The following is a 15,015-nucleotide window of genomic DNA, read 5'->3' as shown; positions in this document are numbered from 1 at the left end:
GCATTCTTGCGACAAAAGGGGCAGGGGGGGCCAAGGTGACCATCCGGTACCACAACATGGAGGCCACCAGCTGGTTTATGACCACCACCCTGCCTCGATAGGAAAGCACCCTGAGAAGGCCTGACCAGCGCCCTAGCCGGGCCATGACCTTTGTCTCCAGGTCCTGCCAGTTCGCCAGCCAGGTCTCCCCAGAAGGACTCAGGTAGACTCCCAGATAGAGAAGACGTCTGGTGCTCCACTCAAAAGCTCTCATCTCCTCCGGCAGGGAGTCCACCTGCCACTGGCCTACTAAGAGTCCGGAACATTTCGCCCAGTTGATCCTGGCGGAGGATGCCGCCGAGAAAACATCTTGGCACTCGCGCATCCTCCGCAGGTCACAGGGGTCTGTCATCATGAGGAGTACGTCATCGGCGTAGGCCGAGAGGACGACCCCCATGTCCGGTTCGCGCAGAACCAGACCTGTCAGCCTTCGCCGAAGAAGGCTGAGGAATGGCTCGACACAGATCGCATACAGTTGACCGGACATGGGGCACCCTTGACGCACTCCTCTTCGGAAGTGGATAGGTCCTGTCAATGATCCATTAATCTTAACTAGGCACTCTGCGGCAGAGTACAGGAGCCGAACTCGGGCCACAAAGTGTGGTCCGAGCCCAAAAGCCTGCAGGGTGCCCACCAGGAAACTGTGGTCCACCCAGTCAAAAGCCTTCTCCTGGTCAAGAGAAAGAAACGCTGCCGGGGTCCCAGTCTCCTGGAGTAGGTGGATCAGGTCCCGTACTAGGTGGACATTGTCCTGGATGGAGCGGCCCGGGACTGTATAAGATTGGTCAGGATGGACCACCTGTCCAATTACCGAACCCAGACGGTTGGCCATTGCCTGGGCGAAGATCTTGTAGTCCACGCACAAGAGGGAGACCGGCCGCCAGTTCTTTAGCAGGCGGAGGTCTCCCTTCTTGGGCAGTAGGACCACAACAGCTCTCCGCCATGAGAGGGGCATTTCTCCGGTGGCTAGGCTCTCCCTTAGGACAAGGCTGTAATCATCCCCCAGGACATCCCAAAAAGCCTGATAAAACTCAACACTCAGTCCATCCAAACCAGGGGACTTGCCCCTCCGGAGTTGCCGAAGGGCAGTGGACAGCTCCTCCCGAGTCAGGGGGGCATCCAGACGCACTGCGTCCTCTGGGCTGACCTTCGGCAAATCCTCCCAGACCTCATTACACGCCTCCGCATTTGACGGATCAGGCGAGAATAAGGACCGATAGAATGAACGGACCTCGTTGTTAATTCCATCAGGGTCCGTGATGGAGGAGCCATCGGCAGCCAGCAGCTCCACTAGCTGCTTTTGAACTCCCCGCCACCTTTCCAACGAGTAGAAGAAGGGTGAGCCACGGTCCAAATCCTGCAGCATTTGGATCCGTGACCTCACGTACGCACCTCGGGACTGCTGGAGCTGCAGGTTCCTTAGTGCGTCCTTCTTCTCCTGGTATTCCTGCCACAGCTGTTGGTCTCCAGCGGTCGGACCGAGGCAGGACTCCAGGTCAAGCAACGCTCTCTCAAGCCGCTCAACCTCAGAGCTCCGCCTCTTTGTCGACCCCCTAGTATACTCCCGACATAAAAACCAGATGTGGGCTTTGCCCACATCCCACCATAGCCGTAGGGAGCAGAAATCTCTCCGCCTCTCCTTCCAGGAGACCCAGAAAGCTCGGAACGAATCCCGGAATCGGCTGTCCTCCAGCAGCCGGTTGTTAAAATGCCAATACCTGGATCCCACCCGAGGGTGTAGTGGAATAAATTCTATCCACACATGGTGATGATCCGAGCACGACACCGGCCGCATGGAGGATGCCGACACGCGGGAGACGTAGGCCCGAGAGATGTAAATGCGGTCTATCCTGGAACCTCCTTCTCTAGACCTTCTCGAGAAGGCGCTAGAGTTGGGGTGAAGATTCCGCCAGCTGTCCACCAAGTCAAAGGAGCCGACTAGCTCCTTTAACTTTTTTGCCGATGCTGGGTCGCGTTGGAGGCCCGAACGGTCCTCCGCCTCGAGGGTACAATTGAAATCTCCCCCGAGGATGACGCAATCCCCAGGATCGATGGAGCTCAGCAGGGTGGACAGCTGGCAGAATAGGCGCGTCTGCATCACACCGCGCCTGGGAGCATACACATTGATAAAATGCAATGGTACGCCATCCAGGCGCACAACCAGGTGGAGCAGACGGCCGGGCACAACGTCCTGGACTCTTTCAATTACTGGCTGGAAGGTCGGGGCCAACAGGATCGCCACCCCGCTAGAAATGGAGCTGAGGTGGCTCATGTAGACCCCGCCCCTCCACTCCAGGAGCCAAGCAGACTCGTCCCCAGGGATGGTATGGGTTTCCTGCAGGAAACTCACCGTATACCGCCCATCCCTGAGGGCTGAGAGATTGTTATGCCTGCGAAGAGGACCCCTGCTGCCGTTTACATTGAGACTAGCTATGGTAAGCTTCATGGCGGGAGCACACTAGGTCTCAGCAGCTGTGCCCATTTCGGTGAGAGCGGAGGTGCCCTCCACCACACTGTCCGGAAAGAAAGCAAGGTTACTTTTTGCCTTCCGGGCTCGAGCAGTACCAGCGACACCCTGTGACCCACCATCCCCCGTAGGAGCGAGGCTGCTTCTCCCTCTAATGTCCCTTACTAGGTCATCTAGGAAAGATTTTAGTTGCCGTCTGTCGTTCCCCGCCACCGCATTCCTCTTTCCCTTTCCCTTTCCCTTTCGTCCGAGGATGACTCACAGGGACCTCACCAGCCTCGGCATGCTGGGCCAGCGTAGCGAGGCTAGTTGAGGCCGGTGCTTGGCACCCTCAGAGGTGAGAATAAAATGCTTAATTTCCTCTACAGGTATCAATGGGGACTTCTCAGGAGGGGTGAGGATGTCCATTATTTCACTATCGAAAGAGTCCCCCTCCAACCCGTCACTGCAGACAGAATCCCCATCGGCCTCCCCGCATGTTCCAAAAGATGGCTGCGCTTGTGACCCATACCGCGCAGCGGGCACCTCGCTCTTACCTGCCCGCTCCACCGTCGCATCAGCCTCATCCACATTTGCGACAGTGGAGGGACAATCCCCAGGGACTCCCTGCAAGTCATTAATTGCTGGGGTCGACGTGCACAGAAAAACGCCCTCCCCAGGGGGCAGGCATAGAGGGGAACCCGACACCTTTGGTCCAAGGGATTCACAAGCAGCCTGGTGCTGAGAATGAGAGAGCTTTGTCTCGTCTCCTCTTACATTATTCGGTACACTGGCCTCCAGAGAGGCGCTGACTTGTAGGTCCTGGGTGGAGGCCTCCAGGGCTGCCTCATTTGTGCAAACAGGGCTATCACAAGCTTTTTGCACAACCACACCATCTTCCCCAGGACTGGTGGCTACATCTGGGGACTCAGGTTTAGAACCAACCCCTACCCGGATTCCCACCCCTTCCTGGGACTCCTCCGCATCTACATCCCCTGCCCTCTTGCGGGAACGTTCCCTTCTCTTCACACCGGAGGAGCACACAGGTGCAGGCTTCACTGATGGGGCGGCGCTCTCTGTTTCCATCGCCCCGTCTGCTTGCGCACCTCCCCGAGCCCCATGCTCCACTTCAGGTGAAATGGGCGTGAGCTCTGCAGCCTCAAAGGCCCGCTTCTTACTGTGTTTGGATTTCCCCTTTGCCTTCTTACTCCGCACAGACTCCACCCCGTCCCCCACCTGAACCACAGGGAGAGGAGCAGGGACCGACCCAACCGTAGGAGTAGGGGTAGGGGCAGGAGCAGGGTGAGGGGCTGGGGCAGGATCACGGGCGGGGGCAGGGTCAGATGCAGGCGCAGACGCACGCGCAGGAGTAGGATCAGGGGGAGAGGTAGCTGGGGCACTGGTGCCCGAAGTGGGCTCCCTCGGGTTCCGGGCGGCAGGACAGTCCCTCCGAAAGTGCCCCACCCCCCTGCACGCATGGCACCGCGGGCGCTCGGAGCTCCAGTACACCTGATAATCCACTCCCTCATGCCGGACAGTAAACCGGCCCTCAACATCGTCCTCCCTTTCCAGCTGCATGAATACCTGACGCCGGAAAGAGATTACGGTGCGGAGGGTGCGTCTCTTAAATTTGTGTCGGATGGCAGTGATCTCCGACCTTACTTGCCCTAAACGGGCCAGTGGGGGTAGCAAGCCCTCATTTGGAATGAAAGGCTTAACATGCCCAAGCACGATAGGTTGCGTGGGGGCCGTCACCAGCTCCATAGGTAAAAAGATGTTGTCTACCGTGACTCCCCTGCTTAGGGCCCGGTGCACTAGCTCTTCATTCGCCAGATAAAACACCGCCTTTCCGAACTCCTTCTCGGTGGCCAGAATACCACCTTTCCCAACAAGGTCCTCCATTGCCTCCGTACACTTTTCTAGTGTCATTCCAGGGCGCAAAAAACATTGCACCCCACGTTCCACCTTCACCGACCGAAAAAGGGCGTTGTCCGAGGCCGGGGAGGCAGCCGCCTTTGCGTAACTCCCCGAAGGCCCGCGACTCCCTGGAGACCGGTCCGGCATGCTGGCGCTCTTTCCAGTCCGAGAATCCTACAGCGGTGCCGGTTAGAAGTCCTGGAACGAGTCGAATAACTGGCCGGGAAAGTTTGCAGTCGACAGTTCCTCGCTGGCTCGACGCCAGGAAAGGCTCCGTCGGACTTGCAGAGACCCAGGCCGGGAGAGGCCGAAACGTCCTTCCAGATGCTCCGGCACCAACACCGGACGAAAATCAGGAAAACAATGGAGGAGGAACGTTGCCCCGCTGTCAATGGGGGGGGGAACGACGGCGTTTGCCTCCGGTTTTGGAGCGAACCGGTTTCCTGGCGAGTTGCCAGCGGCCGCAGCTGGGAGCTACGCAGTTAGCAGCCGCCAACAAACCCAGCCCAAACCGGCAGTAAAACTGCACACCGAGTTTCCACACCAGCGCCGTCACTCACTCGGTTGTCCAAGAGACTTTTAGAGCCACCTCCAAAGTATTCCACGAACTTTATCCAGTAGTTTTGCCTCGATTTCTCCCAGCTCAGTCAGCACAGCTCCTCTCTGTGTCTGACCCTGGGAGTGTGTGATGGGACGGTGTGGAACGAGGTTCACTGTGTCTCATCCTGGGAGTGTGCGATGGGACGGTGTGGAACGAGGTTCACTGTGTCTCACCCTGGGAGTATGTGATGTGACGGTGTGGCAGGAGGTTCACTCTGTCTCACCCTGGGAGTGTGCGATGGGACGGTGTGGAACGAGGTTCACTGTGTCTCACCCTGGGAGTATGTGATGTGACGGTGTGGCAGGAGGTTCACTCTGTCTCACCTTGGGAGTGTGCGATGGGGTGGTGTGGAACGAGGTTCACTGTGTCTCACCCTGGGAGTGTGCGATGGGACGGTGTGGCAGGAGGTTCACTCTGTCTCACCCTGGTAGTGTGCGATGGGACGGTGTGGCAGGAGGTTCACTCTGTCTCACCCTGGGAGTGTGCGATGGGGCGGTGTGGAACGAGGTTCACTCTGTCTCACCCTGGGAGTGTGCGATGGGACGGTGTGGAACGAGGTTCACTGTGTCTCACCCTGGGAGTGTGCGATGGGGCGGTGTGGAACGAGGTTCACTGTGTCTCACCCTGGGAGTGTGCGATGGGACGGTGTGGCAGGAGGTTCACTGTGTCTCACCCTGGGAGTGTGCGATGGGACGGTGTGGCAGGAGGTTCACTCTGTCTCACCCTGGGAGTGTGCGATGGGGCGATGGGACGGTGTGGCAGGAGGTTCACTGTGTCTCACCCTGGGAGTGTGCGATGGGGCGGTGTGGAACGAGGTTTACTGTGTCTCACCCTGGGAGTGTGCGATGGGACGGTGTGGAACGAGGTTCACTGTGTCTCACCCTGGGAGTGTGCGATGGGACGGTGTGGCAGGAGGTTCACTGTGTCTCACCCTGGGAGTGTGCGATGGGACGGTGTGGCAGGAGGTTCACTGTGTCTCACCCTGGGAGTGTGTGATGGGACGGTGTGGCAGGAGGTTCACTCTATCTCACCCTGGGAGTTTGTGATGGGACGGTGTGGAACGAGGTTCACTTTGTCTCACCCTGGGAGTGTGCGATGGGACGGTGTGGCAGGAGGTTCACTGTGTCTCACCCTGGGAGTGTGCGATGGGGCGGTGTGGAACGAGGTTTACTGTGTCTCACCCTGGGAGTGTGCGATGGGACGGTGTGGAACGAGGTTCACTGTGTCTCACCCTGGGAGTGTGCGATGGGACGGTGTGGCAGGAGGTTCACTGTGTCTCACCCTGGGAGTGTGCGATGGGACGGTGTGGCAGGAGGTTCACTGTGTCTCACCCTGGGAGTGTGTGATGGGACGGTGTGGCAGGAGGTTCACTCTATCTCACCCTGGGAGTTTGTGATGGGACGGTGTGGAACGAGGTTCACTTTGTCTCACCCTGGGAGTGTGCGATGGGACGGTGTGGCAGGAGGTTCACTGTGTCTCACCCTGGGAGTGTGTGATGGGACGATGTGGCAGGAGGTTCACTCTATCTCACCCTGGGAGTGTGTGATGGGACGGTGTGGAACGAGGTTCACTTTGTCTCACCCTGGGAGTGTGCGATGGGACGGTGTGGCAGGAGGTTCACTGTGTCTCACCCTGGGAGTGTGTGATGGGACGGTGTGGCAGGAGGTTCACTCTATCTCACCCTGGGAGTGTGCGATGGGGTGGTGTGGAACAAGGATCACTGTGTCTCACCCTGGGAGTGTGCGATGGGACGGTGTGGAACAAGGATCACTGTGTCTCACCCTGGGAGTGTGCGATGGGGCGGTGTGGAACAAGGTTCACTCTGTCTCACCCTGGGAGTGTGTGATGGGACGGTGTGGAACGAGGTTCACTGTGTCTCACCCTGGGAGTGTGCGATGGGACGGTGTGGAACGAGGTTCACTGTGTCTCACCCTGGGAGTGTGCGATGGGACGGTGTGGCAGGAGGTTCACTGTGTCTCACCCTGGGAGTGTGCGATGGGATGGTGTGGAACGAGATTCACTCCGTCTGGCCCTGGGAGTTTGTGATGGGACGGTGTGGAACGAGGTTCACTGTGTCTCACCCTGGGAGTGTGCGATGTGATATGCAGTGGGAATGCTGCTCCATGTCTCACCCTTGGAGAGTGACCGTGTTGGGGTTGGTTCTCTAGAGCCAGGAGCTGAGCTGTCACTCTGTTTGCCTTTGCCATCAGGAGTTCATGAAGTCAACAGTTGACCTGGCCGATCTAGTGGGTCTGCACCTGGTGATGTCCAAGAACGCAGGCAAGGGCGAGTATAAAATCATGGTGGCTGCGATGGGCTGGTCTACCGCCGAGCTGGTTATGTCCAGGTAATGTCTGGGTGGATCCCTTCCTCTCTCCCTCACCTGACCTTCCAACCTCCTCAATTTCTCCCCTTAGAAAAGGAGTGCGGAGACCGGAGACTCAGATCAGTATCTGTCCTGGTACAACCATGTTGATGCCATGAACAAGAAAGCTCACCAATGCCTTTACCTCCTCAGGAGGCGAAGGAAATTCGGCATGTTCCCATCGACCCGCACCAATTTTTTTAATTGAAGCTTTACAGAATGTATCCTGTACAGATATATCACAGCTTGGTATGTCAATTGTCTGCAGAGAGTTGGGGGCACAGCGTAGCACATCCTGGAATACAGCCTCCCCCTATGGACTCTGTCTTTATCAGTAAAGTAGCCAGCATAATCGAAGCCAGCGCCCGCACCTGCCCCGGGCGTTCTCTCCCCTTGGGCAGAGGATACAAAAGTCTGAAAACATGTGTCGTCAGGGTGGAGGACAGCTTGTGTCCCACTGTAACATACAAGCGGTTCCCGAGTATGACAACGTGCACACTTGACCTCACAATCTACCTGGTTATGATTTTGCACTGTGCATTTACCTGCTCTGCACTTTCTGTGCAACTGCCACACCTTATACTTCATTGTTGTTGTTCCAACTTGTTCTATCTCAATGCACTGTGTATGAACAGCTGTTCGTGTGTCTCGCTTCATGTGACAATAATAAACCAGTTCCAATATTGAAGTAATCGGGGTGATGAACGTGAGTGATGAGGGCGGGGTAGTCAATGTTGGCTGCAGACTCTCCAATAAAGTGTTTGATACGGTCACTCATGTTGGGTTGATCCAGAAGATTAAGCCACAGGGATACTTTGCAGATTGGATTTAAAACTGGCTTAGCCATAGAAGACAGCAGTTTGTGGTGGAGAGGTGTTACTCTGACTGGGAAGTTTATGGCCAGGGATCTGTTCTGGGACCTTGTATAAATAATCTAGCTGAAAAGGTGTGTGGGCTTACTGATAGATTTACAGATGACACACAGATTGGTGGAGTTGTGGATAGTGAGGAAGGTTATAAAGGTTAATTATCTTTATGTGTTGTGTCATATGATGTGGGTGATCATGGTCTTTGACCATCATTGTTCTTGGCAAAGTTTTCTGCAGAAGTGGTTTGTCATTGCCTTCTTTACAAGACGGGTGACCCCAGCCATTATCAGTACTCTTCAGAGATTGCCTGGTGTCAATGGTTGCATAACCAGGACTTGTAATGTGCACCAGCTGCTCATAGGACCATCCACCAGCTGCTCCCATGGCTTCATAATCTTGATGGGGGGGTGGGGGTGGGTTTGATGGGTTGCCCAAGGGTGAACCTGCAGACTGGCGGAGGGAAGGAGCACCTTACACCTCCTTTGGTAGAGATATTTCTCCACCCTGCCGCCCAAGGATACACCAGGATATAGATTAGTTATAAATGTGGGTGGAAGAGTGGCAGATGGAGTTGAATTCAGATTTATGTGAGGTGTTGCATTTCGGGAGGTCAAGTGAAAGGGGAAAATAGATAATAAATGGCAGGTGCATTGTTGTACAGAGAGAATTTGGCATCCAAGTCCACAGCTCCTTGGGAGTGGCCACGGAAGTGGATAGAGAGGTAAAGAAGACGTACAACACTCTTGCCTTCATCAGTTGAATGTAACAGTTAGGAAGTCACGTTGCAGCTATATAAAACTTGGGTCAGGCCACACCTGGAGTATTGTGTGCCATTCTAGTCAACCAGGGAAGGGTGTGGAGGCTTTGGAGAGGGTGCAGAAGAGGTTCACCAGGATGCTATTTGGATTACAGGGGTGGGCGTCAGATACGATAGACAGGCAGATGAATGCGCAGAGAATGGAGGGACACAGACCACGTACAGGCAGACGCACAATTTGAATTGACGTCCTGGTTAGCACAGAAGTCGAGGGCCGAAGGGCCTGTTCCTGGGCTGTATCCTAATGCATATGGGATAGCTGTACAAAATTATGAATATAGATAAGATAACTGCAAGTAGGCTTTTTTCTACTCAGGTTGGGTGAAACTAGAACTGGAGGTCATGGGTTAAGAGTGAAAGGTGAAACATTTAAGGGGAACCTGAGGGGGGACTTCTTCACTCAGAGGGTGGTGAGAGTTTGGAGCGAGCTGCCAGTGGAAGTGGTGGATGCGGGTTCAATTGCAATGTTTAAGAGAAGTTTGGATAGGTACATGGATGGGACGGTTATGGTCTGGATGGGAGTAGGCAGATTAGTAGTTCAGCACGGACTGGGTGGCCTGAGGGGCCTGACCCTGTGCTCTAGTGTTCTATAATGATGTGAGTCAGGACGATACTAGATGGTGGATCGGCTGGAGGGGCTGGGTGACTGGGTGCTGTTCTATGTTCCTGCAATGCTAAGTTCCCCAGCGTTTGGCCACATGCCGCCTGGCTCTAAGCTGAGCTGGCTGCTGGCTGCCGTCTGCCAGGAGCCTCCGCCCTCACGTACGGTGGCCAGGAGAAGAGTGTCTTTACCATGTGCGTGCAGATGTAGTAGTCTGTCTGTCTGCTGGTCGGTATTCCCGAGCCTCTCTTCCTGTTTTCTCTCCAGGTGCATCCCTCTCTGGGTTGGAGCCAGAGGCATTGAGTTTGACTGGAGGTACATTCAGATGAGTTTGGACTCCAACATCAGCTTGGTAAACAATGCCTCATTGTCTCTTTCCCTGTGTGTTGTGCGCTGTCTGAGAAACACTGTGATAACAAAGTAAAACTGAGTCATGGTCGTTTATTAGTCATCCGGGGACGTGGGCTCTGCAGGTCTCTGCCAGAATTTAATTCCTGGCTGCACAACAGTACAGTTCAAGAATCAGGAAGTTATGTTGCAGCTCTTTAAAACTCTGGTTAGACTGAATCTGGAAAGGTGGAGGATTTCGAGAGGGTGTAGAAGAGGTTCACCAGGATGCCGCCTGGATTAGAGGGAATGAGCTATAAGGAGAGTTTGGACAGACTTGGGTTGTTTTCTCTGGAGTGACAAGGCTGAGGAGAGATCTAAGGAACTGAGGAGCTCATTTCCCCCACCTCCAACCCCTTCGACCCAACAGTGAGCTTTCCAACTCCAGGTTATCCTGCTCTCACTCTGTACCTTGTTCTCCCCCTGATCTACCCATCACCCCATTTCATTCCCACATCCCCCCCCCACTCCCTCCCCAGCACTCACACTACTCCCATTCGCCTCTCCCTAGTTCCCATTTGCCCTCCCCATTCCATGTTCCACCTTCGTATCGCAACAGACCTCACCATCTGCAGCTCTTTGCTGCCTCCTCCTTTGTGGCTCTCTCCACCCTCCCCTCCTCTATCTGCCTCACCTCCTCGCCCGCCAGCTCTTGCTCCGCACTCTCCCCACACCAGTCATCACTTTACCTTTTTGATCCAGATGAAGGGTCTCAACCCTAAATGTCACCTGTCCATCTCCCTCCTCAGATGCTGCCTGGCCTGCTGAGTCCCTCCAGGAGTTTGTCTGTTGCTCCAGACTGCAGTGGTGGTGTGAGTGACCGGGCATCCCATCACACTTGTGACTTGAGCCCTGTGGATGGCGGACAGGCTTTGCAGAAATAGCACATGGTTCCCAGCCTCTGACCTATTCTTATAGACACACTGTGTATGTGGCTCCCTCGTTCAGGCTCCAGTCAGTGGGAAACGCTCTAACCCCCAATCCCCCCTCCCCAGCCGGGGACAGACAAGAAGCGGTGACTTGGTGCTGCCAACACATTACGGGCGTAGTACAGTTTTGCTGAAATTAGTGTGTGTGCAAGAGCGCGAGAGCTGCAACCTCAGTGTGTGTGTATGTGTGTCCCATCCCCCAGTCAGGGGCTGTGCGTGTGCGCGCATATGTATGAGTGTGTATGTGTATGAGAGAGACCCGTCCCCCAGTAAGAATGTGTGAGAGAGAGAGAGAGTGTGAGACACTCATTCCCCCAGTGAGGGACTCTGTGTGTGTGTGTGTGTGTGTGTGTGTGTGTGTGTGTCTCCGTCCGTCCGATCCTCTTTGATGAGACCTCGTGTGTGTGTGTGTGTGTGTGTGTGTGTGTAGAAACATAGAAAACCTACAGCACAATACAGGCCCTTCAGCCCACAAAGTTGTGCCGAACATGCCCTTACCCATAGCCCTCTATTTTTCTAAGCTGCATGTATCCATCCAGGAATCTCTTTAAAGACCTTATCGTTTCCGTATCCGCCTCCACCACCGCTGCGAGCAGCCCATTCCACGCACTCACCAACCTCTGCGTAAAAAACTTACCCTTGACATCTCCTCTGTACCTCCTTCCAAGCACTTTAAAACTATGCCCTCTTGTGTTAGCCGTTTCAGCCCTGGGAAAAAGCCTCTAACCATCCACATGATCAATGTCTCTATTATCTTGTACACCTCTGTCAGGTCACCTCTCATCCCCCGTCGCTCCAAGGAGAAAAGGCCGAGTTCACTCAACCTATTCTCAAAAGGCATGCTCCCCAATCCAGGCAACATCCTTGTAAATCTCCTCTGCACCCTTTCTATAGTTTCCACGTCCTTCCTGTAGTGAAGTGACCGGAATTGAGCACAGTGGGGTCTGACCAGGGTCCTATATATAGCTGCAACATTACCTCTCGGCTCTTAAACTGAATCTCACACTTGGTGGAGGCCAATGCACCGTATGCCTTCTTAACCACTGAGTCAACATGCGTAGCGGCTTTGAATATCCTATGGACTCGGACCCCAAGATCCCTCTGATCCTCCACACTGCCAGGAGTCTTACCATTAATGCTAAATTCTGCCATCATATTTGACCTACCAAAATGAACCACCCCACACTTATCTGGATTGAACTCCATCTGCCACTTCTCAGCCCAGTTTTGCATCCTATCAATGTCCCGCTGTAACCTCTGACAGTCCTCCACACTATCCACAACACCTCCAAACTTTGTATCATTAGCAAATTTACTAACCCATCCCTCCACTTCCGTATCCAGGTCATTTATAAAAATCACAAAGTGTGGGGTCTCAGAACAGATCCCTGAGGCACACCACTGGTCACCAGCCTCCATGCAGAATATGATCCATCTACAACCACTCTTTGCCTTCTGTGGGCAAGCCAGTTCTTGATCCACAAAGCAATGTCCCCTTGGATCCCATGCCTCCTTACGTTCTCAATAAACCTTGCATGGGGTACCTTATCAAGTGCCTTGCTAAAAACTATATACACTACATCTACGGCTCTACCTTCATCAATGTGTTTAGTCACATCCTCAAAAAATTCAATCAGGCTTGTAAGGCGCGACCTGCCTTTGACAAGGCCATGCTGACTATTCCTAATCATATTATGCCTCTCTAAATGTTCATAAATCCTGCCTTTCAGGATCTTCTCCGTCAACTTACCAACACTGAAATAAGACTCACGGGTCTTTAATTTCCTGGGCTATCCCTACTCCCGTCCTTGAATAAGGGAACAACATCCGCTACCCTCCAATCCTCCAAAACCTCTCCCGTCCTCAACGATGATGCAAAGATCATCGTCAGAGGCGCAGCAATCTCCTCTCTCGCTTCCCACAGTAGCCTGGGGTACATCCCGTCCGATCCCGGTGACTTATCCAACTTGATGCTTTCCAAAAGCTCCAACTCATCCTCTTCCTTAATATCTACATGCTCAAGCTTTTCAGTCCACTGCAAGTCATCCGTGCAATTGCCAAGATCCTTTTCCGTGGTGAATACTGAAGCAAAGTATTCATTAAGTACCTCTGCTATCTCCTCCACTTCCATTCACACTTTTCCACTGTCACACTTGATTGGTCCTATTCTCTCACGTCTTATCCTCTTGCTCTTTGCATACTTATAGAATGCCTTGGGGTTTTCCTTAATCCTGTCCGCCAAGCCTTCTCATAGCCCCTTCTGACTCTTCTAATTTCATTCTTCAGCTCCTTCCCGCTAGCCTTATAATCTTCTATCATTACCTAGTTTTTTGAACCTTTCGTAAGTGCTTCTTGACTAGATTTTCAACAGCCTTTGTATACCACGGTTCCTGTACCTACCATCCTTTCCCTGTCTCATTGGAGTGTACCTATGCAGAACTCCAGGCAAATATCCCCTGAACATTTGCCACATTTCTTCCATTCATTTCCCTGAGAACATGCTTCCAATTTATGCTTCCAAGTTTCTGCCTGATAGCCTCATACTTCCCCTTACTCCAATTAAATGTTTCCCTAACTTGTCTTTTCCTATCCCTCTCCAATGCTCTGGTAAAGGAGATAGAATTATGATTACTTTCTCCAAAATGCTCTCCCACTGAGAGACCTGACACCTGACCAGGTTCATTTCCCAATACCAGATCAAGTATAGCCTCTCCATCTACATATCGTGTCAAGAAACCTTCCTGAACACACCTAACAAACTCCACCCCATCTACGCCCCTCGCTGTAGGGACATGCCAGTCAATATTTGGGAAATTAAAATCTCCCACCACAACAACCCTGTTATTATTACTCCTTTCCAGAATCTGTCTCCCTATCTGATCCTTGATGTCCCTGTTACTACTGGGTGGTCTATAAAAAACACCCAGTAGAGTTATTGACCCTTTCCTATTCCTAATTTCCACTCACAGAGACTCCATAGACAATCCCTCCATGACTTCCTCCTTTTCTGTAGCCGTGACACTATCTCTGATCAGCAGTGCCATGCCCCCACCTCTTTTGCCTCCCTCCCTGTCCTTTCTGAAACATCTAAAGCCTGGCACTTGAAGTAGCCATTCCTGCCCCTGCACCATCCAAGTCTCTGTAATGGCCACAATGTCATAGCTCCAATTGCTGATCTACGCTCTAAGCTCATCCGCTTTGTTCATAATACTCCTCGCATTAAAGTAGACACATCTTAAACCATCGGTCTGAGTGCGTCCCTTCTCTATCACCTGCCTATCCTCCCTTTTGCACTGTCTCCAAGCTTTTCTATTTGTGAGCCAACCTCCCTTTCCTCCGTCACCTCAGTTTGGTTCCCACTCCCCAGCAGTTCTAGTTTAAACTCTCCCCAATAGCCTCAGCAAACCTCCCTGCCAGGATATCCCTCTTGGCAGGGAGGAACCCCTCTGGGATTCAAGTGCAACCCGTCCTTTCACGCCTTCCCCAGAAGAGGTCCCTGCCCCCTGCTCCAATCCCTCAACCACTTATCCACCACCTCATTCTATTCCTATACTCACTGTCACGTGGCACACGCAGTAATCTCGAGATTACTACCTTTGAGGTTCTGCTTCTGAACTTTCTTCCTAACTCCCTGTAGTCTGTTTTCAGGACCTCCTCCCTCTTCCTACCTATGTCATTGGTACCAATATGTACCATGACCCCTGGCTGTTCTCCTTCCCACTTCGTGGACGCGATCAGAAAGATCCCGGACCCTACAATCCGCATTTCTTTCCTGTGTCCATAGAATCGCCTGTCTGACTCCCCTATCAGTGATAGAGTCCGCTAACAAACTGCTGCCATCCTCTTCCTCTCCCTACCCTTCTGAGCCACGGGGCCAGACTCTGTGCTAGAGGCGTGACCATTGTTGCTTCCCATAGGTAGGCCGTCTCCCCCAACAGTACTCAAACAGGAGTACTTATTGTTAAGGGGGACAGCCACTGGGGTACTCTCCAGTATCTGCTTCTTGTCTTCCCTCTCCTGACTGTTACCCGCTTGTCGCTTGTC

The 15,015-nt window shown here is 53.4% G+C and overlaps 1 protein-coding gene across 2 annotated transcripts in view; it reads left to right on the top strand.

Annotated features, from left to right (window-relative positions):
* Positions 1 to 15,015, top strand: part of tmem147 (transmembrane protein 147) — a 133,786-nt gene that overhangs the window by 8,478 nt on the left and 110,293 nt on the right. For both annotated transcript variants that reach the window (XM_072266213.1, XM_072266214.1), the window contains exons 4-5: positions 7,214 to 7,350; positions 9,923 to 10,007. In XM_072266213.1, the coding sequence (XP_072122314.1) occupies positions 7,214 to 7,350; positions 9,923 to 10,007 (222 nt within the window). The remainder of the gene's footprint in view (positions 1 to 7,213; positions 7,351 to 9,922; positions 10,008 to 15,015) is intronic.

The sequence above is a fragment of the Mobula birostris genome, chromosome 8 (assembly GCF_030028105.1).
Source record: "Mobula birostris isolate sMobBir1 chromosome 8, sMobBir1.hap1, whole genome shotgun sequence".
Lineage (NCBI taxonomy): Eukaryota > Metazoa > Chordata > Chondrichthyes > Myliobatiformes > Myliobatidae > Mobula > Mobula birostris.
This window is presented reverse-complemented; position numbering and strand designations above follow the sequence as displayed.